Here is a 26,345-nt window from a genome sequence, read left to right as displayed (position 1 = left end):
TAGTATTCCACGTGTAATACGAAGGCACTTCAGTATACAGCAGTTTTTTTGCAAAAGAATCATTTTTGCAAAGCGAAAAAAAAGCTGTTAATGTTGTATCCGGTGGATTCAGGGCTCTTTGTTGCACGTTGGTTTCCGTGAAATAAACACGTTGACCATTCTGTAAATGTACCGCTAAGTGAACAACAGCTGGACTACGTTCATGTATCGGAAATGAAAGAACTCGCCAAACAGCTTCATTACTGCTTATGTATCTTCCAGCCTGATATTGTACGATTTCGTCAAAATCTTTGATTTCGGGCTGCAAGCCAAAAACTGCCATGTCACTTCCTTTGTTGACGTATTTACATATGTATTTGATTGCCTTTACGGAGTTACCGTATTCAACGTTTATGTGTGCATTAAATGTTTTTGATAATAATGGGGAATATGGAACAACCCACTGGTTATCTACTTCGATGGTGGTACCGTTACGCTTCTTTATTATTGCTGTTTTACCGCCATCTTCAGTAGATCTTCTATATTGTGGGTAACCATCATTGCCAGTAATTGTGTTTGATACTAAAAGTCGAGGATATTGCTTTGTGCACCTTCCTTTGGCCATGCATGTTGAATTTTTATTCAGTGCACCGCAAGGTCCATGTATCATATTTTTTACAATAATATCATGTAACCCCTTATCGACATTTTTATCAGGTATTTCAGCGGAAATCACATCATCAATTTCGTTCGAAGTAATTTTTTTATGTAGCCAGATTAGTATATGTGCGTGTGGCAAACCTCGTTTTTGCCATTCCACTGAGTACATCCAGCATCGCACTGACCCAAACACTTCAAGTTTTACTATGTAGTTTATCAGTGATTTCAACTTTTGCCGGAAGACACGGGCCGTAATGTCATGCCTATGAACCGCCGATTGTCCTTGAAGTAAAAGCTGCAGTATCTCGTCCCAAGATTGATTACATGTAAATGCAATAAATAAATCTGGACGACCATAGAGACGAACATACGCAATAGCATCTTGAGCATATTCATGCATATGACGGGGACTGCCAGCATATGACGAAGGTAAAATTGTTAATCTTCCAACGTTTGTGGTATTACCGTCATTTATAACTGCATCTCGCAAATGAATGTATTGTTCAGAGCGGAGCTTGGTCTGATTCAGGCGGATATATAGCAAACGTTCTGATTCAATTTTAGCATACATATCAACGACAAATTGGTGAAACAATTCACGGCATTTTAAAATATAATTTTCTTCATCCTGCCGAATCATTAGTCTATAGGAATAATAATGCATTGCACTGCATTTCTTATTCATTTCTTTGTTAGTGGCTGGATTCATCAATTTAATATTAAAGTGATAGCCGTCGGCTCCATCCCAAAAAATGATAGGATATTGTAGGGCATCGTAGCATCGATGAGTTTCAGCAATTCTTAACAACTGAGCGTTTCGCTTATGAAGAATAATATCTCGAGGTAAAAACTGATCACCGACCATAACGATTGCCACTTCGTCGATAGTTGGAGCACTGTATCTACGCACATGTTGGCCAGGAGGCGTTTTGTCAGCGGAAATAACAATTTTATGCGTATCAGTAGGCATCAAATCGATGGCTGTTTTGAACAGACGCACTAAATTATTATTTTCGTGGAAAAGATGTTGCAATTGGGAAACGATTGTCCTTTCAACGTTGGGAGAAATTTCGCAACGTGCATTCAATTCAGAATTTCTATCACTGATGAAGTACAATTGTAAAAATTTATGATTCTCGCCTGAGAATGGTAGAAGGTACCCTGCTCTATGATAAATTTGCCCTTTTACTTTGAAAGTAGACATAAATTGATCTGGATTTTCGATTTGGGCTCCAAACGATGTCATTTGGAAACATGAGTTGTATTTTCTGATTTTTGACAAAAAACGCTTAGATTCTGACGTATTTCCAGTAAGGAAAGTCTTCAATGGCTCTGGTGGTGCAGCCAATAGAGGAAGTTTAACTTTTCCTGAGGCGCAACACATTCCCATTGTTTCACCATTGAATTTCAAGGCCTTGCAATAGTGACAAATTTTAGACATTGTCCCGATTTGAACACATCTACTCAAGCTATAATCATCGACTGGGCTGTACCTGAATGCCAGGCGATAACTTTCAGGTTGCTCTGATTCCTCGGCACGCTTTCTTTTCTTACTTTCTCTATCAGCAGCAAGCCTGATTTCTTGCTGTTCTTGTGATTCCTCGGCACGCTTTCTTTTCTTACTTTCTCTATCAGCAGCAAGCCTGATTTCTTGCTGTTCTTGTGATTCCTCGGCACGCCTTCTTTTTTCACTTTCTCTTTTAGCAGCAAGTCTGCTTTCGCGTTGCTCTGGTAGTTCCTCGGCACGCTTTCTGTTCTTTCTTTCTCTATCAGCCTCAAGCCTGTTTCCTTGCTGTTCTTTTGATTCCTCGGCACGCTTTCTGTTCTTTCTTTCTCTATCAGCCTCAAGCCTGTTTCCTTGCTGTTCTTTTGATTCCTTGGCACGCTTTCTTTTCTGACTTTCTCTATCAGCAGCAAGTTTTTTGGCATAGACTCTTTGAGCATCTTCATCGGCTTTTGCCATTGTAAGTTCATCAGTCATTTTAAACTTAAACATTAATAGATTTCTACGTGAACATATATGGCTTAAATATCTTTAATGACGTTACCGTCATAGCAAAAATGACGACAACTAACTTCATGATTAAATATCTTTAATGACGTCACCGCCATAGCAAAAATGACGACAACTAACTTCATGACGTCAGTCGACACAGAAACATGACGTCACCTGACAGACAGACACACAGACAGACAACTTATTTTTATATATATAGATCGTATATATTATTTTATATAAATCGGGACTATGTCTGAAATTTGTCCCTATTGCAAGGCCTTGAAATTTAATGGTGAAACAATGGGAATGTGTTGCGCCTCAGGAACTTCCTCAACTGGCTGCACCACCAGAGCCATTGAAGACTTTGCTTACTGGAACTACGTCAGAATCTAAGCGTTTTTTATTAAACATCAGAAAATATAACTCATATTTCCAAGTGACGTCGTTTGGTGCCCAAATCGATAATCAAAATCAATTTATGCCTGCTTTCAAAGTAAAAGAGCAAATTTATCATAGAACAGGGTTCTTTCTACCATTCTCAGGTGAGGATCATAAATTTTTACAACTGTATTTCATCAATGATAGCAATTCTGAGTTGAACGAACGTTACGCAATTTCTCCCGACGTTGAAAGGACTATCGTTTCCCAATTCCAACATCTTTTCCACGAAAATAATGATTTAGTGCGCCTGTTCAAAACAGCAATCGATTTGTTGCCTACTGATACGCATGAAATTGTTATTTCCGCTGACAAAATGCATACTGGCGAAAGTGCGCGTAAATACAATGCTCCAACTATCAACGAAGTGGCAATCGTTATGGTCGGTGATCAGTTTTTACCTCGAGATATTACTGTTCATGAGCGAAACGCTCAGTTGGTAAGAATCGCTGAAATTCATCGATGCTAAGGTGCCCTACAATGTCCTATTATTTTTTGGGATAGAGCCGACTTTAATAATCAATTGATAGATCCATCCACCAACAAACAAATGAATAAGAAATGCAGCGCAATGAATTATTATTCCTATAGAGTAATGATTCGTCACATTGAAGATAATTATATTTTAAAATGCCGTCAATTGTTTCACCAATACATCGTTGATATGTATGCAAAGATTGAATCAGAATGTTTGCTATTTATCCGTCTGAATCAGACCAAGCTCCGCTATGAACAATACATTCATCTGCGAGATTCAGTTGTAAATGACGGTAATACCACTAACGTTGGAAGATTAACGATTTGACCTTCGTCATATGCTGGCAGTCCCCGTCATATGCATGAATATGCTCAAGATGCTATTGCGTAAGTTCGTCTCTATAGTCGTCCAGAATTATTTATTACATTTACATGTAATCAATCTTGGGACGAGATACAGCAGCTTTTACTTCAAGAAGAATCGGCGGTTCATAGACTTGACATTACTTCCCGTGTATTCCGGCAAAAGTTGAAATCACTGATAAACTACATAGTAAAACTGACAGTGTTTGGGTCAGTGCGATGCTGGATGTACTCAGTGGAATGGCAAAAACGAGGATTGCCACGCGCACATATACTCATCTGGCTACATGATAAAATTACTTTTAATGAAATTGACGATGTGATTTTCGCTGAAATACCGTATGAAAATATCGATAAGGGCTTATATGATATTGGCGTAAAAAATATGATCCATGGACCTTGAAGTGCACTGAATGAAAAATCACCATGCATGGCCAAAAGAAGGTGCACAAAGCAAAATCTTCCACTTTTAGTACCCAACACAATTACCGGCAATGATGGTTACCCACAATATAGAAGAAAATCTACCGAAGATGGCGGTAAAACAGCAATAATAAAGAAGCATAACGGTACCACCATCGAAGTAGATAACCAGTAGGCTGTTCCATATTCACCTTTATTATCAAAAACATTTAATACACACATAAACGTTGAATACTGTAACTCCGTAAAGGCAATCAAATACATATGTAAATACGTCAACAAACGCAGCAACATGGCAGTTTTTGGCTTGCAGTGCGAAATCAGTGATATCGATGAAATCGTACAATATCAGGCTGTAAGATACATAAGTAGTAATGAAACGGTTTGGTGAATTCTTTTATTTGCGATAAATGAACGAAGTCCAGCTGTTGTTCACTTAGCGGTACATTTACAGAATGGTCAGCGTGTTTATTTTTCGGAATCCAACGCTCAACAAAGAGCCCTGAATCCACCGGATACAACGTTAACTGCTTTCTTTTCGTTATGTAAAAATGAATCTTTTGCAAAAAAAACTGCTGTGTACTGAAGTGCCTTCGTATTACACGTGGAATGCTAAAAATAAAGTATTTAAACGTCGAAAACAGGGTAAGTCAGTCGACGGTCAACCTACCATCTTCAAAGATACCACGATAGGAAGACTCTACACCATTCACCCAATCAACATGAATTCATCTTTCTCCGCCTGCTTTTGGTGAATGCACCCGGTCCGACGTCCTTAGAGTATTTGAGAACTGTAAACGGTACTATACATGACACTTACCGTAGTGCATGCCAAGCTCTGAATTTATTGGAGAATGACCAACATTGGGATAACTGCATCAATGACGCGTGCGAAACGTCAACTCCAAGTCAAATTCTTGCATTGTTTGGAATTATGCTAACAACTTGCTCTCCTTCAGCTCCTACAGAGTTAAAGGAGAAATATTAATCGAAAATGGCCGAGGATATACTCCATTGAAGACGGTTTGTGACGTCAGATATGACCTTTGATTTTACATCAGAAATTTATAACTATTCTTCATTATTGAATATTTGTGCTTATGTACGGCAAACAAACCTCTTCAGGATTTGGGAATGCCTTCACCTAATCATAACGCTGCTATTTCGACATGTGTAGAATCGGATCGTGAACAAAGTTAAAACACAAGTGATCTATTGTCGTATGTACAAAATAATATTTCCAAGTTAACGTCGGAACAAAAAGACATTTATGATACGATTATGCATTGTGTTGATAACAACGTTGGAGAAATTTTCTTTTTGGATGCGCCAGGAGTTACTGGTAAAACGTTTGTGATGAAATTGATTCTGGCATCAATTCGATCAAAAAACGATATAGCGTTGGCAATTGCGTTGTCCGAAATAGCCGCAACGTTGCTGCCTGGTGGAAGAACTGCTCATTCCGCTTCGAAAATGCCTCTGAATTTGCATTCTACAGAAATTCCCACGTGCAATATTTCCAAATCATCTGGGATGGGTAAAGTATTGCAGCAATGCAAACTTATTATTTGGGACGAGTGCACAAAGGCACACATAAAATCGCTCGAGGCTCTGGAGCGATCATTACGAGATTTGCGAGGAAATTCGAAACCCTTTGGCAGCACATTAATATTGCTTGCGGGAGATTTCAGGCAAACATTACCTATAATACCTAGATCAGCCCCTGCTGACGAAATGAATGCCTCTCTGAAAAATTCTAAATTATGGGCACATGTAAAGACATTAAAATTAACTATAAATATGCGTGTCCGATTGCAAATCAAAAATGACTCTGATGAAATATTTTCAGATCAATTGCTGGCAATTGGAAACGGAAAGCTCCCAGTAGACTCAATTTCAGGACGTATACAACTGCCTGCTGAATTCTGTAATTTAGTGACGTCCAAAAATGAATTGGTTGAAAAGGTATTTCCGAATATTCTAACGAATTATAAAAATCATAAATGGCTAAGTGAACGAGCGATTCTGGCAGCCAATAATAAAGACTTCCGCGAAATCAATAATATTATTTTGACCAAGATTCGAGACGAGGCAGTCGATTACAAGTCAGTCGACAAAGTTCTGGAACCAAATGAAGCGGTTAACTATCCATCTGAATTTTTAAATTCCCTGGATCTCCCAGGGTTTCCACCACACGTACTACAACTAAAAATAGGCGTACCAATAATTATAATACGAAATATTAACCCACCAAAGCTTTGCAATGGCACGCGACTTGCCGTAAAAAAACAAACAATGGAAAACGTAATAGAGGCAACAATCTTGGCAGGGCCTTTTGAGGTTGAGGCTGTTCTTATTCCTCGCATTCCCATGATTCCAACGGATCTGCCTTTTCAATTTAAAAGATTGCAATTCCCATTTCGATTAGCATTTGCAATCACCATCAAGAAAGCTCAAGGGCAATCATTTGAAAAATGCGGTATAGATCTTAATACAGATTGTTTATCCCATGGACGATTGTATGTTGAAAATTCGAGGGTCGGTAAACCTGACAATCTATCTATATGCACAGATAATGGGACAGCGAAGAATGTTGTATATTCGCAAGTTTTACGGTTAATTTATAGTGTATATGTATATCTATCTATCTATCTATATAAAAATAAGTTGTATGTATGCATGTTTGTTTGTTTGTAAAAAGAGGGTTTGCATATGACGTCGTTATAAGTATATAAGGCTTTATATATGCACAGACAATGGGACAGCGAAGAATGTTGTATATTCGCAAGTTTTACGTAGTTAAAAACACACACACACATATATATATATATATATATATATATATATATATATATATATATATATATATATATATATATATATATATATATATATATATATATATATATATATATATATATATATATATATATATATATATATATATATATATATATATATATATATATATCGCAGGTGGGACACAGGGACACAACTACAATGGCGTGCTACGACTTACGCGTGGGGGGGGGGTTAGTCCCCCCACCAACTAGGTGTTGGTTTGGCGCGAGCCGCCACACCAACAGCTAGTATATATATATATATATATATATATATATATATATATATATATATATATATATATATATATATATATATATATATATATATATATATATATATATATATATATATATATATATATATATATATATATATATATATATATATATATATATATATATATATATCGCAGGTGGGACACAGGGACACAACTACAATGGCGCGCTACGACTTACGCGCGGGGGGGGGTTAGTCCCCCCACCAACTAGGTGTTGGTTTGGCGCGAGCCGCCACACCAACAGCTAGTTATATATATATATATATATATATATATATATATATATATATATATATATATATATATATATATATATATACATGACATGTCTTATTGTGCTGTAGAGCAGCATGAAAAAAGTTATAGACGACTTTTTATTCTTCATCAAGGAGGCACACGTGCCTCTATAAAGAGGCGAACCACGACAATGTTAAGTGATCTTCGGTTCCAGTGGTCGCAGAGGGATGGGGATGGATGCATTTTGTAGCCTGATCTCCAACTAAGAAACCTGCCAAATTTCATCCCCCTCCGACTTTTCCTTCATGGGGAAAATCTGGCCGAAAGTTTCGACCCACCAACCCCAGCCCCCCTTTAACGTGGTCCGATCGGGCTGAAATTCACAAGTTAAGGTCCCATAGGGCCCAGGAGCTTATCCGCGAAATTTCAGCTCGATCCGATAACTCCTTCCCTGTTTTCCAGAAACCACGCATAGCCACTTAATTTTCATATTCTTTTTTTTCTCGACGCCTACAGGTCACAGCCGACATCGGATCTGGGTGTACGAAGACTCATTCGATGCGGAATTCTCCGAGTAAATGCCCTTGAAAGTTTCGTAGGAAAATCTTAACCCCCCGAAAGTTTCGACCCCCCAACCCCCCCCCCCCCCTTTACCGTTGTCCGATCGGGCTGAAATTCACAAGTTAAGGTCCTCTACAGCCCAGGAGCTTATCCGCGAAATTTCAGCTCGTTCCGATAACTCCTTCCCTGTTTTCCAGAAACCACGCATTAGCCACTTAATTAACCCATTTCTCCATAAGAGCCCATGTTAATTTGAAATTTTTAAAAGTTATTTAAAAGTTATATTTACACACATGCAGATGGTTAGCTCAGTCGGTAGAGCGTGGGACTTGTAATCCTCGGGTCAAGGGTTCAAGTCCCTTATCGGGCAGTTTTTTTTTTTTCACAAAAAAAAATATGAAAAAACCTTCGTTTTATTAAAGAGTTAAAGAGGCTGCGTCCCAAAGTCGAACCTTAAAACGTACAGGAATTAGGAGAGCCAGTCCTAATTTCTGTACGAGGAGTACAGGAATTATTAAATTACATCCACCATGGATTGTAGAAAAACATACAGAAATAATATGAAAAAAACTTCGTTTTCTTAAACAGTTAAAGAGCCTGCGTCCCAAAGTCGAACCTTAAAACGTACAGGAATTAGGAGAGGCAGATGGGGGGCTGCCGCCCCCCAACCCCCCCGCTTTTAAATACTCTTTTGTACAGGTTTTTTGTTGAAGGGGGCGTCCGCCCCCCTAACCCCCCGCTCTCGGCTTCGGAAATGCCCTCTTTTAATTAACAAAAAATTGAAATGAATGAATAATGGAATAACTTCGAAAAATGTTAAACACAAAAGGACAGGAGAACCATTGCGCCGAAACTAGTAATTAGTAACAATGAAGTCCCCCCACAACAAAAAACCTGTACAAAAGAGTCTTTAAAAGCGGGGGGTTTGGGGGGCGGCAGCCCGCCAACTGCCTCTCCTAATTAAGGTTCGACTTTGGGACGCAGGCTCTTTAACTCTTTAAGAAAACGAAGTTTTTTTCATATTATTTCTCTACGGTTGTCTACAATCCATGGTGGATGTAATTTAATAATTCCTGTACTCCTCGTACAGGAATTAGGACTGCGTCTCATAATTCCTGTACGTTTTAAGGTTCGACTTTGGGACGCAGCCTCTTTAACTCTTTAAGAAAACGAAGTTTTTTTCATATTTTTTTTCTATTAAGGAGCAGCATAAATGAAGTCATACAGGAAACTTTTTATACATTATCCAGTTAAAGATCAGTATGAATAAAATTGCAGTGATAGTTGCATTTATTGCTGTAACCATGTTTCTTTTATAGAGCATTTTCAGCAAAGTTGTAGAGATGCCTCTTTGCCCTTAATTAAATAAAAAAACAAGTTTTTTGAAATGAAAGTAAGGAGCGACATTAAAACTTAAAACGAACAGGAATTACTCCGTATATGAAAGGGGCTTTTCCTCCTCGACACCCCGGTCCTTACGCTAAAGTTTTTTATTGTTTTAAAAAGTAGAGTTGCGAGAAAGAATCAAACTTTAGCGCAAGGAGCGGGGTGTCGAGGAGGAAAAGCCCCTTTCATATACGGAGTAATTTCTGTTCGTTTTAAGTTTTAATGTCGCTCCTTACTTTCATTTCAAAAAACTTGTTTTTTTTATTTAATTTCTGAAAGTTTTTGAATTAATGCATGTCTGATTTTGGCTCTCCGTACATAAATTATTAAAATGAAATTTGCATATTAATTCTTTTTTTGGCTAAATGGATTTCTCTTAGTTTTGATCAGATAATTTTGAGAAATAAGGGGTAGGGAAGGAGGCCTAGTTGCCCTCCAATTTTTCGGCTACTTAAAAAGGCAACTAGATCTTTTAATTTTTAACGAACGTTTTTATTAGTAAACAAAATACGTAACTTAAGAATTAACTTACGTAAGAAACTTTTATATTCTTATATTTTTGATTATATATTTGAGAGGGTTGGTCCCCTCGTTAATACCTTCCTCTTCACACTAAATCTTGTTTTGTCCCAATTCTTTAAGAATGACCCCTGAATCAGAAAGGCCGTAGAATAAATAGTTGAAATTACTTAAAATTTTTTTAAGCATAAAGAGCGAAGTATTTATCTCCTCCTAAATACCTCGCTCTTTATGCTAAAGTATTTTTAGAACCCCTCATATGCGTTATAATCTCTGTTTGTTTTAAGTTTTAATGCTTCTCCTTACTTTCAATTGAAAAAACTTTTTCATGTTTATATTTTCATTGTTTTTTTATAGTAATGCTAGAAAGTCCTGCGCCCTTATCATTGAATTTCTCTTCCCCCATGAAATATGCCTCCAAGGAAAGATCCTCCCATATAGCCCCACACCCAACCCCACACCCAACCCCACACCCAACCCCACTCCCCTGAACCCCACACCCAAACCAAAAAAATCCTCTTGATAACGTCGGTACACTTCCCAGTAACTATTACTGTATGTAAACATTGGTCAAAGTTTGTAACTTGCAGCCCCTCCCCCAGGGACTGTGGGGGGTAAGTCATCCCCAAAGACATAGTTATTATGGTTTTCGACTATGCGGAACAAAATGGCTATCTCAAAATTTTGATCCGTTGACTTTGGGAAAAAATGAGCGTGGGAGGGGGCCTAGATGCCCTCCAATTTTTTTGATCAATTAAAAAGGGCACTAGAAATTTTTATTTCCGTTAGAATGAGCCCTCTTGCAACACTCTAGGACCACTTGGTCGATACGATGACCCCTGGGGAAAAGAAAAAAAACACGCACCCGTGATTTGTCTTCTGGCAAAAAAATCCGAAATTCCACATTTTTGTAGATTGGACCTTGAAATTTTTTCTATAGGGTTCTCTGATACGCTGAATGCTATGGTGCGATTTTTGTTAAGATCCTATGACTTTTAGGGGGTGTTACCCCCTGTTTTCCAAAATAAGGCAAATTTTCTCAGGCTCGTAACTTTTGATGACAAAGACTAAATTTGATGAAACGTATATATTTAAAATCAGCATAAAAATCCGATTCTTTTGATATATCTTTTAGCATCAAAATTCCGTTTTTTAGAGTTTTGTTTACTATTGAGCCGGGTCGCTCCTTGCTACAGTTCGTTACCACGAACTGTTTGATTCCCATATTCGGTTAAGTTTCACTCTAATTGTTATGGGAATATTCCAACCCGCTTGGAAGTGCGTCAAGGTGGTGTTCTTTCACCGTATTTTTTCAGTATTTGTATCCGCAGTGTGTTATACAAAATTATGCCCTTTCTTTTTTGTAATTTGGTAAATGTCTCTTGTATTGCATATGCGGATGATATACTTCTAGATCTAGCCTCTCGAATTCCGTATCATCTATTTCAAAACATTTTAAAACTGTTGGTCTGTCATTGAATATTGATAAGTGTGAGTACCTAGTCTTTAATGCAAAGTCTATGCCCATTTGAAATCCGCGTTGTAACTTCTCCATCCATTGTGTCTCTGATTTGCGGCGGTCAAGCATTCGTATTTATTGGAATCTACTAGCTTTTAGGATCAATATTGTACGGCATATTAAAGAAAACTTAAAGCGGGTTATGGTAAAATAGTAGCTAATCGTGGTCATTATTATCGAAAAGCGCTTGCATTGCTATACACTAGTTTTTGCGACCATTCAATACTTTTCCTATCTGGTATTTCACCTATCCTGAAAAAAAGACAAGATCTGGCTGAATTGTGTATATTATATTTCCGCTATTGTAAGTTTCTGTTTCATTTACCCCGGTCTTATAGGAAAAAGAAAATAATTCGGTATTTCGGGGCTTCTGACATTATTACTCCTTTGCGGAAGTTAGGCTCAAAATTGGAAAAGGATTATATTTTTTATCTGGGCCCCTTCCACCTCTTAGTTCGTTTATTTTCCCGTTAGTTTTCACCTGTTTTCGCTTTATAGTTGTGTTATCTCTTAGCAGTTCTTTCGTTAGTTGAGTTATGGTTGTGGTATATATGTTTTATCGCTCGTATAGTTGTGTTATTTTCAAATTATACTCCATAATAGAGAGGCTCCGAACACCCAGCATTGTATATTAAGCTCTGAATTTGACGTTTTTTCTAAAGTGACCAGATTCGTCCTGCGCCCTGCGCCCTCTTCATTGAATTTTTCTTCCCCCATAACCTATTTCTCCAAGGAAAGATCCTCCCACATAGCCCCCTCCCCTCAACCCTACCCCCAAAACCAAAAAATCCTCCTGAAAAGTCTGTACACTTCCCAATAACCATTATTATATGTAAACACTGGTCAACGGAATTAATGCATGTCTGATTTTGGCTCTCCGTATGAAATTTGCATATTAATTCTTTTTTTGGCTAAATGGCTTTCTCTTAGTTTTAATCAGACGATTTTGAGAAATAAGGGGTAGGGAAGGAGGCCTAGTTGCCCTCCAATTTTTTGATTACTTAAGAAGGCAACTAGATCTTTTAATTTTTAACGAACGTTTTATTAGTAAAAAAAATACGTAGCTTAAGAATTAACTTACGTAACAAACTTTTATATTCTTATATTTTTGATTATATATATGAGGGGGTTGGTCCCCTCGTTAATACCTCGATCTTCACACTAAATCTTGTTTTATCCCAATTCTTTAAGAATGACCCCTGAATTAGAAAGGCCGTAGAATAAATAGTTGAAATTACTTAAAAAATTTTTAGCATAAAGAGCGAAGTATTTATCTCCTCCTAAATACCTCGCTCTTTATGCTAAAGTATTTTTAGAACCCCTCTTATGCGTAATAATCTCTGTTCGTTTTAAGTTTTAATGCTTCTCCTTACTTTCAATTGAAAAAACTTTTTCATGTTTATATTTTCATTGTTTTTTTTATAGTAATGCTAGAAAGTCCTGCGCCCTTTTCATTGAATTTCTCTTCCCCCATGAAATATTCCTCCAAGGAAAGATCCTCCCATATAGCCCCTTCCCCTGAACCCCACACCCAAACCAAAAAAATCCCCCTGATAACGTCGGTACACTTCCCAGTAACCATTACTGTATGTAAACATTGGTCGAAGTTTGTAACTTGCAGCCCCTCCCCCAGGGACTGTGGGGGAGTAAGTCATCCCCAAAGACATAGTTATTATGGTTTTCGACTATGCTGAACAAAATGGCTATCTCAAAATTTTGATCCGTTGACTTTGGGAAAAAATGAGCGTGGGAGGGGGCCTAGATGCCCTCCAATTTTTTTGGTCACTTAAAAAGGGCACTAGAACTTTTCATTTCCGTTAGAACGAGCCCTCGTGCGACATTCTAGGACCACTTGGTCGATACGATGACCCCTGGGGAAAAGAAAAAAAACAAAAAAAAAAACAACAAACAAATAAACACGCACCCGTGATTTGTCTTCTGGCAAAAAAATACAAAATTCCACATTTTTGTAGATAGGAGCTTAAAACTTCTACAGTAGGGTTCTCTGATACGCTGAATCTGATGGTGTAATTTTCGTTAAGATCCTACGACTTTTAGGGGGCGTTTCCCCCTATTTTCCTAAATAAGGCAAATTTTCTCAGGCTCGTAACTTTTGATGGGTAAGACTAAACTTGATGAAACTTATATATTAAAAATCAGCATTAAAATGCGATTCTTTTCATGTAGCTATTGATATCAAAATTCAATTTTTTAGAGTTTTGGTTACTATTGAGCCGGGTCGCTCCTTATTACAGTTCGTTACCACGAACTGTTTGATTGTATTAAGAAGAAGGAGCAATAATGACAATCTGGGTTTACTTTAAGTTTTTGATTTAGCTCAAGATTCTCCTTTACAGGCCCTAAAATTTCAACTTAATACACTTAACAGTTAATGCAAGATAGCACTTACATGGTTTTGATAACTTGAACAACTGTATAGTGTCTTTTGATTTATTTCAAAACCCACTCAATATTCCTGAATAGTTTCAGCTTAATGCCCTTAGCTGTTTTCTAGATATTGCAGACACGCCCTTTGAATAACTTGGATAAACATCTTTTGATTTATTTCAGTATCCTCTCAACATCTCTTAAAATTTCAACACATTACTCTCATTTATTTCTTATATATCGCAAATACACTCTTTTGGCCACGTCGTTGCAATTACGGTTTTATGGTTTTGTTTAATATCCTTCAATACTTTTCGGCTTTTTCCAGTTAACCATTTGCCGTTCCTAAGATATTGCGAATACTCCCTTTTGACAGTCTTGATGCGGATTGTGACTTTTGAATTTGGATTAAGTTCAACATCTCCTTCAACATCCCCGAAATATCCAACTTAATACTTTTAGCTTTTCATGAGATATTACAGGCATTTCCTTTTGTCAAATAGTATGCCTGTGTATTTTGATTTTGTTCAATGTCTCCCTCAACATTTCCTGAAAGTCTCAAATTAATATCCTTAGCTACAATTTGAGATATTGCAGGTTTACACTTTGATAACCTTGATGCATATGATGTCTTGATTTAGTTCAACGTCCCCTGGAAGTTTCAACTGGATAACCTTAGCTGTTTATGAGATGTTGCAGATTTGCCATTTTGACAACTGTTGCCTGTCAAGACATTTGTACTTAAGTTTTACCAATCGACTGGTTATTTAAGGATGCACTTTTTTTTTTAGTTCTCTTGAATTCATGGAACAGTTCGCAACTTTTGCAGATTATAAGCATTGAGCTATAGACATAGTAGTTTCAAGGTTTGGAATTCAGGCCTGACTTTTTTTTTATTCTTGTCTTCATGAATGGTTGTATCAATTCTATGGTCTTTAATCTGCCTTCAGTAGTATTTTTTGCTTCGGTGACTATCTATGTTTTATATCTTTGTTTTTCTTTTAGGTACAAATGGGTGTTTCTACAAAAGAAATTAATCAGACAGCTGATTCTGAAAGGGATAAAAAGTTCAAAAGGAAAGGTAGGTAATACCTTTGTTGTAACCAAGAAAAAGGGGGAAAGAGTGGTATCCTTGGATTTTGCCTAATGAAACGATTTTCAAAGAAGTTTGTGCATTGCTTACTTTAATTTGTTCCCGTAATATATTAGATAATACCTATATATATATATATATATATATATATATATATATATATATATATATATATATATATACATATATATATATATGTCCTGTGGTGGCGCAATGGATTTGACCTTAGCTTGGTAATACGGGACCCAGAGATCGAATCATGCTGCAGGAATGCACTGCAGGGCCGACGCAGGGACCGTAGTAGTCACGATCGCTAATAGCGTCGCTAATCTGATACAATACAATATTATATATATATATATATATATATATATATATATATATATATATATATATATATATATATATATATATATATATATATATATATATATATATATATATATATATATATATATTGGGAAAACCAATTTTTCTACTCTAGAAAACTTAACTCGAATACTTTTAGTTTGTAAAGAGTTAGAGTGTCCCAACACGGGAAAACATAAAAGATCTAGGACTCTAACAGTTTGATTTTCAGTTTGAAGTTCTGTCAGAAAAGGGTGCAAAATTCCGATTTTCTAAAATCAGAGCGTTTTCACCTACAAGTTTGACAAAAAAAAACCTGTTTTAGATGCAAGTCGGAACCCAATTCGACACGGGTTGAAATACATGGGAATGTTTGTTGGTGAAAACTGGTATGCTCGACGTGTCTATTCTTGCTGCTTGGTTTCTTCGTTACTCTTGAATTTGGTTTAATGCGTAAAAGTATATAACACTATTCTGATATTAGAAGCAATAAAACCTACAAGATTATTTCAAGTGTAGAAACGAAACTGGATAATCAAATGAAATCTAATCGAATGACATAGTTCATGCAACTCTTTTTTTGCTTCATGTCAGTTTTAGAAGTTCAACAAAGATTTCTTCTTCGTTCACATTTTAAATTTCGTCAACATTTGACCATTTCAAAGTATTATCTACCATTCCGCTTTAAAAATTTTAGTTCCGACTGTCCTTCGTGTGGAAAGTTCAGAATTCTACCGAGAAAATACGCCAAACTTTGCTTTTTTTGTTAAAGAAAACGGGATTGTATGGATTCAGCTGCAGTTCAACTTTCAAACCAACAGGTCGCGGAGTGTTTCAGTCTTATGTAGAAAACAATTGAGACTTCTCATCTTTGACTATCGCCTCATTGTGAGCTGTGCTTCCTCTTTCGGCTTTCGCAATGCGATAGTCAGGAGTGGGAAAATGCTGATAGAAGTTCTTGATTACCATTCCAGAAGTAGCAGCTTTTGCTGCCGTTGATGATGTTAATGCTGTTGCAATCTAAGGCTCCACCTTGGGGAGGGGGTGTATCACCCTGGTTCTTTTGTTGAGTCAGATTTGATTCGGTTCCAGAACTCGTATAAGCTCGTCGACATATCGTCCATTGTGTCAGATAGGTTTCCAGGATAGGACTTTACAAACATCTCGAATGTTCCTGGGTCAAGAACAGACGCTAACGAAGCCATCGCTGACACTTTGAGAGTTCCTGCCTTTTTTCTAGCCAGAAGGATCTGGAACAAGACCTAGAGTCTTTTGAGATTCAGCGTGAACTGAGAAGTCAACTTGCTCAGAAGCTGGCCCGCTTTCTGAAACAAGTTTCCTGTATCTAACATTTTTCTTGTACCGCGGTTAAATCTCACAGACTTCGGATGCCTTGGTAAGAAGCGTGGGTAAAGTGAAGGGCCAAAGCACTGCTTTAGCAGGCAAGCGAAATTTCCTTTTGTAACCTCATACTTTAGCTTCTCAAGTATGGTATGACGTTTTTCCAGTTAAAGTTGGTCCTAAATGACTCAAAAACTTGAACACTGCTATGTCTAGAGGCTGCAAGACAAATGTGGTATTTGGTGGAGGGCACACGAATTCAATCCCCTGGATTTCACACTCCTCGCTAAGCCACAGAGAAAGGTGGAATGTGTCTCCATCTAAGAACAAGAACGCTGGTTTTGAAAACTTCTTTTTTGTCCAAGCTAGGTATGAAGAGATGATTAACAAATTCTAAATGAGTTTCGGATTTCATCCATCCTGTTTTAGGTGTAGTATGGTGCACACCTTCTGGGCAGGCATCTTTCAGATCTCTGGAAATCTGGCACGATTTGTACTGATAGACAATGAAATGTGGTCACTGACTTCCATCTGTGGACACACAAAAAAGTACAGTAAGATAAATTTTTTCATTGCCCCCAGTGTTCTCTACATCTTGCCTGGAACATCGTTCTTCTAAGACTACTTTACCATGAGGAAGGAATAGGAAAGCTGTATCATCGCAGTTCCAGACTTGCTCAGGCTTCACAGTTTCTATTTGAGGAAATCCCTTTTGCTTCAGGTAAATTTGATGATTTTCAAACCAACCTTCTATTTTCTCCCTTGTCCTCTTAGAGTGTCCGCCCTGCACACTTCCTACTGTTCGTAGAGTGAGTATTAATTGTCGATTCATGAAGTTATAGTACCACTTTTTGTTTATACCACCTTTTCCTTTATCTTTTGACCAGACTTTTAAGGCAGAGTTTGGCCTTGTCCAAAAGATCGGCTTTCACAATAGGGAACCTTTTTCTTGGGAGACAATAGCAAATTAGACTATTTTTTCTGCTCTTCTGCTTCATTGAAATAGGCCGGTCTCATGTTGATATGTTTTCTGTTGTGAGAAGCGTCTCTTTACATAGCTGAGATGATTGTAGTTCTAGGAATTCCAAACTTTATTGATAATTTAGACATCGATATCTTGTCTATCAAATACTCTCGCCATTCTTTTTTGAAGTCCTTTGGATTGTAATTCTTTTGGCATCAGCAGTAAGTTATTTTTTCTTGAGGTTTAAGTCTTCTTTTTTTTTTTGGCTCATTTCACTTGCTTGTCTTTATTGCACCGGTTCTCACATTCGTTTGTAGCATCACCAGTTTCGCCAGTGTTGTTGATTACATCACTAGAATTTGAAGATTCTGAGCTCTAGTTGGAAGTATTGCTGCTTGAAATGAAATCGCTTCCAGATTCAGAATCACTGCTAGATTTATGATCATTGCTGAACAAGAGAGTTGCTCTGAGTATCACCAGAATCTCTTTCCATTCCTATGTCCCAATTTTTTTTTCTTGGGTTTTTTTGGGTTTTCTTATGTGTTCGGTGAAGTTTCTTCATCTTGCTTTTTATTTTCAGTTTTTTTTTTTGGCGCTTGGTATGTATCAAGTGACATATAGCAATCGCAAATTCTGTCGGTCGGTCTGTCTTTCCCAGTTTTGCTAGTTTAGGCACTTCCGGGTAAGCTAGGCTAGGCGTATCAGGAACCAGACCAGATTAAATTGTAAATTGTCATTTCTCCGATTCGACCATCTGGGGGAGGGGGAGTGGGGGGGGGACGGTTAAATTGGAAAAAAAGAAAAATTTGAAGTTTTGCTAGTTTATGCACTTCCGGGTAAGCTAGGAAGGCGTATCAGGAACCAGACCAGATTAAATTGTAAATTTCCCCGATTCGACCATCTGGGGGAGGGGTGAGTGGGGGGGACGGTTAAATTGAAAAAAATAGAAAAAAATGAGGTATTTTTAACTTACGAAGGGGTGATCAGACCTTAATGAAATTTGATATTTAGGGGGATATCATGTCTCAAAGCTCTTATTTTAAATCCCGACTGGATCCGGTGACGTGGGGGGGGGGACCTAAAATCTTAGAAAATGTTTAGAGTGGAGGGATCGGGATGAAACTTGGTGGAGAAAATAAGCAGAAGTCCTAGATACGTGATTGACATAACCGGAACGGATCTGTTCTGTTTGGGGGAGTTGGGGGGGGGGGAATTCTGAAAATTAGAAAAAATGAGGTATTTTTAACTTACGAAAGAGTTATCGGATGTTAATGAAATTTCATATTTAGAAGGACCTTGTAACTCAGATCTCTTATTTTAAATCATGACCGGGTCCAGCGTCATTGGGGGGAGGATTTGGGGAGACCGGAAATCTTGGAAAACACTTAAAGTGGAGAGATCAGGATGAAACTTCGTGGGAAGAATAAGCGCAAGTCCAAGATAATTGACTGACATAACCGAACCGGATCTGCTCTCTTTGGTTGAGTTGGGGGTGGGGGGTAATTCGGAAAAATTAGAAAAAATGAGGTATTTTTAACTTACGAACGGGTGATCAGATCTTAATGAAATTTGATATTTAGAAGGATATTGTGTTTTAAAGGTTTTATTTTAAATTCCGACCAGATCTGGTGGCATAGGGGGAAGCTGGAGGGGAAAACCGGAATTTTCGGAAAACGTGAAAATTGAGGTATTTATATCTTAAGAATGGGTGATCGGATCTTAATCAAACTTGATGTATAGAAGGATCTTATGTCTCAAATGTTCCAATTTCAATTCGAATCTGATCCTGGGACATTGGGGATTGAAGGGGGGAAACAGAAATCTTGGAAAGCGCTTAGAATGGAAAGATCGGGATGACACTTGATAACAAGAATAATTACAAGCTATAGATACGTGATTGACATAATTGGAACGGATCCGTTCTCTTTGGGGGAGCTGGGGGAGTGAATTTGGAAAAATGGGGAAATTGAGGTATTTTAAACTTAAGAACGGGCCACCGGATCTTAATGAAATTTGATATTTAGGAGAAACTCATGTCTCATAGCTCTTATTTCAGATCCCGACCAGATCTGTAGACATGAGGGGGAGTTGGAGGGGGAAACGGAAATCTTGGAAAACGTTTTGAGTGGAGAAATCGGGATCAAACTTGGTGGGTAGAATAACCAAATGTCGTAGATACGTGATTGACGTAACCATACTGGATCTGCTCTCTTTAGGGGGGTTAGGGGGTGGGGTTCAGTGCTTTGGCTAGTTTGGTGCTTCTGGACGTGCTTGGACGATGAAAATTGGTAGGCGTGTCAGGGATCTGCACAAGTTAACTTGATAAAGTCGTTTTCCCCAATTAGACCATCTTGCGGGTTGAAGAGAGAGGAAAAATTAGAAAAAATGAGGTATTTATAACTTACGAGGGGGTGATCGGATCTTAATGAATTTTGATATTTGGATGGACCTCTTGACTCAGAGCTCTTATTTTAAATCCCGACCGGCATTAAGCCTCTGATTTTCCTTTTAAATCAATCTATTGATTCTTAGAATTTTGCTAGAGTTCATATCATATGAGCTTCTTGCTCTTAGCTCTTCTTGCCTCTTCACAAGTGCCATATTAGCTCTTAGCTCTTGTCTCTTGAAACGATGGTGCTCCGTTTTGTGGCGATTTAGATATTCATCTTGGGACCAGTCACTGTGTTCAGTTGACTTCTCTATTGACTTGGAATGTCCGTAAATGTGTTCTATAGCCGCTTCATGTTTCGTGTCGAAGGTATCCTTGAATGTAAGATAAGATAAGTTTTATTTTCAAAAGGCTTATAACAAGCTCTAATAGAGCCGAATCTGCTTTAGATGTACAGTAAAAGTAAACAAAACAAAGAAACAATGTAGACAGCTAGATACAGTTTAAAAAAAATCAACCAACATGAAAAGGGCCAGTACAAATTTTATTATCCGATATGTCCGATATCTAAATATGAGTCCAATTTCTTGCAATAGCTATGACATACTTCAAGGATCGACAAGTCATCCACATATTTCCTTCTTTAAGGGAATTTCTTACCGATTTCATTAACCATTACTACATATAAGAGTGGTCCTAATAAGATTGTTTGATGAACTTCACACTAAATAGGGAGGGGGTCAGAGGAATTGTTATTGTCTTTTACTACTTGAGATCTATTTGAAAGGAATTTTATTACAATATTTACTAATAAAAGGTCCAGTTCAAAGATGTTCAGTAATATACGAACTAGGATGTTTTGGTCAACCAAGTCAAATGCCGATTAATATAAACATAAAGATATAAAATACAAACATGGTATGAGGTCAAGCTGCAGTTCTTCAGATGATAAAAAAAAATCTAGCCTCTGAAAGTAAAACTACTAGTTTTTTTAAGCTCTTTTGTTTAAATGGTCTTTCATCTGAAATATAGTTGTAAGCAATAATAATCAAAATCTCTCGTTTTGCAAAAAACATCCTTAAATTCATCAGGCACAGGTACAGCTCATTTCCGATGCAAATAAATGTTATATTGTGTTCAGGATGAAATTCTGGTGGTAAAGACATTTCTGTTTCTTAGCTATCTTATTAGTGAGTTAATCGCAAAGTTTAACATTTATTTTCCCCTGAACCTTTTTTCGTAGATAACTTTATAGTCAATTTATTTCGCTGAAATTTCTTTAAAACTACCTGGTTTTGATGCTTGAGGATGTTATTTAGTTTCCTTGACAATTTCGTCAGTGGATCATGGGATTTTGACACCTATTATTTCTCATCTGTTTTACACGTTCTGTGAAGTTTCGACAGTCAACTATATTTCAACAAGCCCTGTTACTGTCTGTCAGAATTTTCGACATTGATATTCGCGAAAGAAATAAATTCCTTAATAGAAGCCGATTTTTACATTTGAATGCGGTTGATGAAACATTTTTAGTCGGTCTGGTATTCAACTATGTCAAATAGGAATTTTCGAGCCTGGTTTTGACAATGCAGAATTTTTTGCCATTTTTGTTCAACTTTGTCTAGAAAAAGCTAATGTGGCCACATTTTACAGAAGATCAGTTGTACATTGACGTATTGATGTCGATCCCAACTTTTTCTCGCAGTAAATATCCAAGTAATGACAGTTCGAACATTACATACCTGAACAAGAGCCAAGAGCTCATATGGCACTTGTGAAGAGGCGAGAAGAGCTAAGAGCCAAGAGATCATATGGTATGAGCTCTAACAAAATTCTATTAATCAATAGATTGATTTAAAAAGGAAAATAAGAGGCTTAATGCCGGTCAGGATTTAAAATAAGAGCTCTGAGTCACGACGTCCTTCTAAATATCAAAATTCATTAAGATCCGATCGCCCACTCGTAAGTTATAAACACCTAATTTTTTCTAATTTTCCCTCTCCCTTTAGCCCCCCAGATGGTTGAATCTGGGAAACGACTTTATCAAGTCAAATTGTGCAGCTCCCTGACACGCCTACCAATTTTCATCGTCCTAGCACGTCCAGAGGCACCAAACTCGCCAAATCACTGAACCCTTCCCCCCAACTCCCCCAAAGAGACCGAATCCAGTACGATTCTGTCAATTACGTATCAAGGACATTTGTTTGTTTTATCCACCAAGCTTCATCCTGATTCCTCCACTTCAAGTGTTTTCCAAGATTTCCCCCTCCAACTCCCCCAATGTCAAAAGATCTGGTCGGGATTTGAAATAAGAGCTCTGAGACATGGATTCCTTCTAAAAACCAAATTCCATTAAGATCCGATCATCTATTCGTAAGATAAAAATATCCCAATTTTCACATTTTCCAAAAATTCCAGTTTCCCCCTCCAACTCCCCCCAATGTCACAGGATCTGGTCGGAATTTAAAATTAGAACTTTAAAGCAAAAGGTTCTTCTAAATATCAAATTTCATTAAGATCTTGTCACCCTTTCGTAAGTTACAAATACCTCAATTTTCAAAATTACCCCCCCCCCCCAATTCCACCAAAGAGAGCAGATCCGGTCCGGTTATGTCAGTCACGTATCTTAGACAGGTTTCTATTCTTCCCATCCAGTTTCATCCTGATCTCACCGCTTTAAGTATTTTCTAAGATTTCCGGTCCCCCCAACTGCCCCCCCTCCCCAATTACGCTTGATCCGGTTGAGATTTAAAATAAGAGGTCTGAGTTACGAGGTCCTTCTAAATATGAAGTTTCATGAAGATCCGATCACTCCTTTGTAAGTTAAAAATACGTCATTTTTTCTTATTTTTCAGAATTAACCCCCCCCCCCCCCAATAGAGCGGATCCGTTCCAATTATGTAAATCACGTATGTAAGACTTCTGATTATTTTCCCCACCAAGTTTCATCCCGATCCCTCCAATCTAAGCGTTTTCCATGATTTTAGGTTCCCCCACCTCAAACTTCCCCCAATGTCACCAGATCAGACCAGGATTTAAAATATTTGCTTTTAGACACGATATCCTTCTAAATATGAAATTTCATTGAGATCCGATGACCTGTTCGTAAGTTAAAAATACCTCATTTTTTCTAATTTTTCAGAATTACCCCTCCCCCAACTACCCCAAAGAGAGCGGATCCGTTCCGTTTATGTCAATCATGTATCCAGGACTTGTGCTTATTTTTCCCACCAAGTTTGATCCCGATCCCTCCACTCTAAGTGTTTTCCAAGTTTTAGGTTCCCCCTCCCAACACCCCCCCCCCCAAATGTCACCAGATCCGGTCGGGTTTAAAATAAGAGCTCTGAGCCACGATATCCTTCTAAATATCAAATCTCATTGAGATCCGATCACTCGTTCGTAAGTTAAAAATACCTCATTATTTCTAATACCTGGAAGTGCCTAAAATAGCAAAACCGGGACCGACAAACAGACCGACAGACCGACAGAATTGGCGATTGCTATATGTCACTTGGTTAATACCAAGTTCCATAAAAATGGTCAGGAGCTGCTTTTGTGTCGAAAACACTAAACTGACTGAATATTTTTTTTCTTATCTGGTGTACCGAATATATAGTGTCTACGTTTCACACTGTCGAAATATAAAGAAGGCTCAGAGAGATGGCGCTCCAAGTCATGGCTAAGCAGAGTTATCTAGATTTGAAGTAAAATTTTGACAGTGGCTGCAATATTGTGCTGTCAAATCATCGCAGCCTTTACCTTATATACATTCCAATCCTAAAAACTCGGTCTTAGGATGGATGATAGACTATCTATCAACAAGTGAAATGAATCACTTTCATACAATCCTTGAATAAGTTATGCCAGCTTTACCTGTCACAGCGACTATATGTCTTGGATTTGCTCTAATTAGCGATGTCTCTCAGATTTTTCGTCACTTCGACCAAGTTGATTTAAATTCAGTTATCATTGGACTCCAGTGGATTTGCCTTTGAAATATTTGAAAACCTTTTATTTGGGGTATCCAGTTATCTTGAAATGGCTCACAGAACTGATAAAATATATGAATTACCCTTACTCTATGCGTATCTACATTAGTTCTGCCCTAGGATGGATGATAGACTATCTATCAGCAAGTGAAATAAATCATTTTTATACAATTCTAGAAATAATTATGCCAGCTTTGCTTCTCAAAGAGATTTTCTGTCTTGGCTTTACTCTAATTAGCCATGGCTCATTAGCAATTGTATATTTATTTATATATGTATAATTTTTTCTCGAAAACTGCTCCGTATTTTTTTGGAGGTTAAATTGGCATCCTGGGTTTTTCTGATATGAAATAACGATCTAGATAGGTCACAAGTTCGAGAAAAGTCGTTAAGAACCTTAATATTTGAAAAAAATTCATATGAGTTGCGTCATATTTGTATATATTTAAAGATTACGTCATCCTCCTCGGAAGGGGTCGTATTGTTTTTAGTATTTATGACGGATACAAAACTACAAAAGGGACAAAGCTAAATATGAAATACCAAAGTTAATGAGTCTGTTTACAAAGGAATCAAATATTACAAAGCCAATCTCAGCAGCTAAGGCAAAGGGAATTGAAAAAAAAACTTCTGGAGTTTTTACGGAGTAAAACTCTAGAAGTAAAACAGAAGTTTATACTTCTGGAGTATAAACGGAAATGAATAACAAATATGCTGTTAGAAAACTGGCAAGAACAACATTTACAACAAGTCACAATGAAAGTGAAGAACAAAGAAATGTGCGGCTAGAAGATAAGCGGCAGCGAGAACTACGACCAGTAAAAAGCGGAAGTGAAGAATAAAATATTATGCAGTTAGAAGATAAGTGTTAACGGGAATTATAAAGATTCAAAAATGAAAGTGAAGAACCAAAAGATATGCAGTTAGAACAGAAGTGGCAGCGTATGCAGTTAGAACAGAAGTGGCAGCGTGAATTACTATATGTCAGAAACGAAAGTGAAGAAAAAAGAAATACGCGGTTAGAAGATATGCGACAACAAGAGTTATAACGGATTAAAAGTAAGATCGAAAGACAAAGAAATATATGCAGCCATTTAAAGTAATATGTTAAATGTAGTCTCAAATCAAATGGTGTAATTATGACAAAAAAAGCAGAAGCTAATTGCGTTTTTGATTTCAAGAAGATAACGTAAAATTAAAGGAAATACATTTTAACTTAGAGATGAGTTGAATCTACGTGTCTACGAACTGCTCACATACAAAATTTATATACAGACATTACATTTTATAAAAGTTTTAAATGTGTTTTTTTATAATACATTTTTTTTGTAAATTTCTGTAGCTAGAAAATGTGTGAAGGTTCTATCCTAATATTAACCATGCTAATCCTTAAAACATGTTACCCTCTGAATTCATATTTTTTCTAATTAACAACCAAAATTTTTACGTGAAAGCAACTCTCATTTTTGCGATGAACGACTTTTTTACTGTGAGAATCACAAAGTGTTACAAAAAAAATTTCCCTGATTTGCCACAATTATGCTGCTAACGATAAATATCAAAGTGAGTAATTGCATTAGAAAGAAGAAGACGCATGTAACTGTATTTAAGTCCTGTATGTGCATACAAAGGAACCAAGAGCTTCCCAAAACTAGAGAGTTTTCCAGAAGAGCGCACGTTTCAACTGGGCTTAAACACTGCACTGTAATAGCATGAATAATGCTTCGAAAGCTAACTCAAGTGTAACTCTAATTTGCCAAAGGATTAATTAAAAATGGGACATCTAGCCAATAAAAATTATCAAACAGTTGGACATACTCTAAACATACATTAAACACTTAAAATAAACAGGCCTATATATGTTACATTTAATTTCACTATTTTAGTTTGTCGCTACTTTGCAAATTTATTTCCTCTCGATTCCATTTCAAATAAAAGTATAGGAAATTTATACCTAACAGTATTTTTTAATTTTGGGAATTTTTTCAGCACTTTGTTTAGTTTTTTGGTGTTAATGTGGATCAGCAAATCAGTAAATAATTTACCAGCTGATTTCCATTCATTTGTTATGACGTATATCTAAATAAATGTATGTATAGGTTGTTAAAAAAAATGTTCTGTTTCGATATCTTCAAAAGAAAATTTGGACTT

General features: G+C 37.1%; 1 protein-coding gene across 2 annotated transcripts in view; it reads left to right on the top strand.

Moving 5' to 3' along the window:
- LOC136043052 (transmembrane protein 242-like) overlaps positions 1 to 26,345 on the top strand; it is a 93,139-nt gene that overhangs the window by 15,499 nt on the left and 51,295 nt on the right. For both annotated transcript variants that reach the window (XM_065727957.1, XM_065727958.1), the window contains exon 2: positions 15,076 to 15,151. In XM_065727957.1, coding sequence (XP_065584029.1) covers positions 15,082 to 15,151 — 70 coding nt within the window. In that variant the 5' untranslated portion in view covers positions 15,076 to 15,081. The remainder of the gene's footprint in view (positions 1 to 15,075; positions 15,152 to 26,345) is intronic.

The sequence above is a fragment of the Artemia franciscana genome, unplaced genomic scaffold (assembly GCF_032884065.1).
Source record: "Artemia franciscana unplaced genomic scaffold, ASM3288406v1 Scaffold_289, whole genome shotgun sequence".
Lineage (NCBI taxonomy): Eukaryota > Metazoa > Arthropoda > Branchiopoda > Anostraca > Artemiidae > Artemia > Artemia franciscana.
The sequence above is the reverse complement of the archived record's forward strand: the minus strand, read 5'-3'. Positions and strand labels throughout refer to the sequence as shown.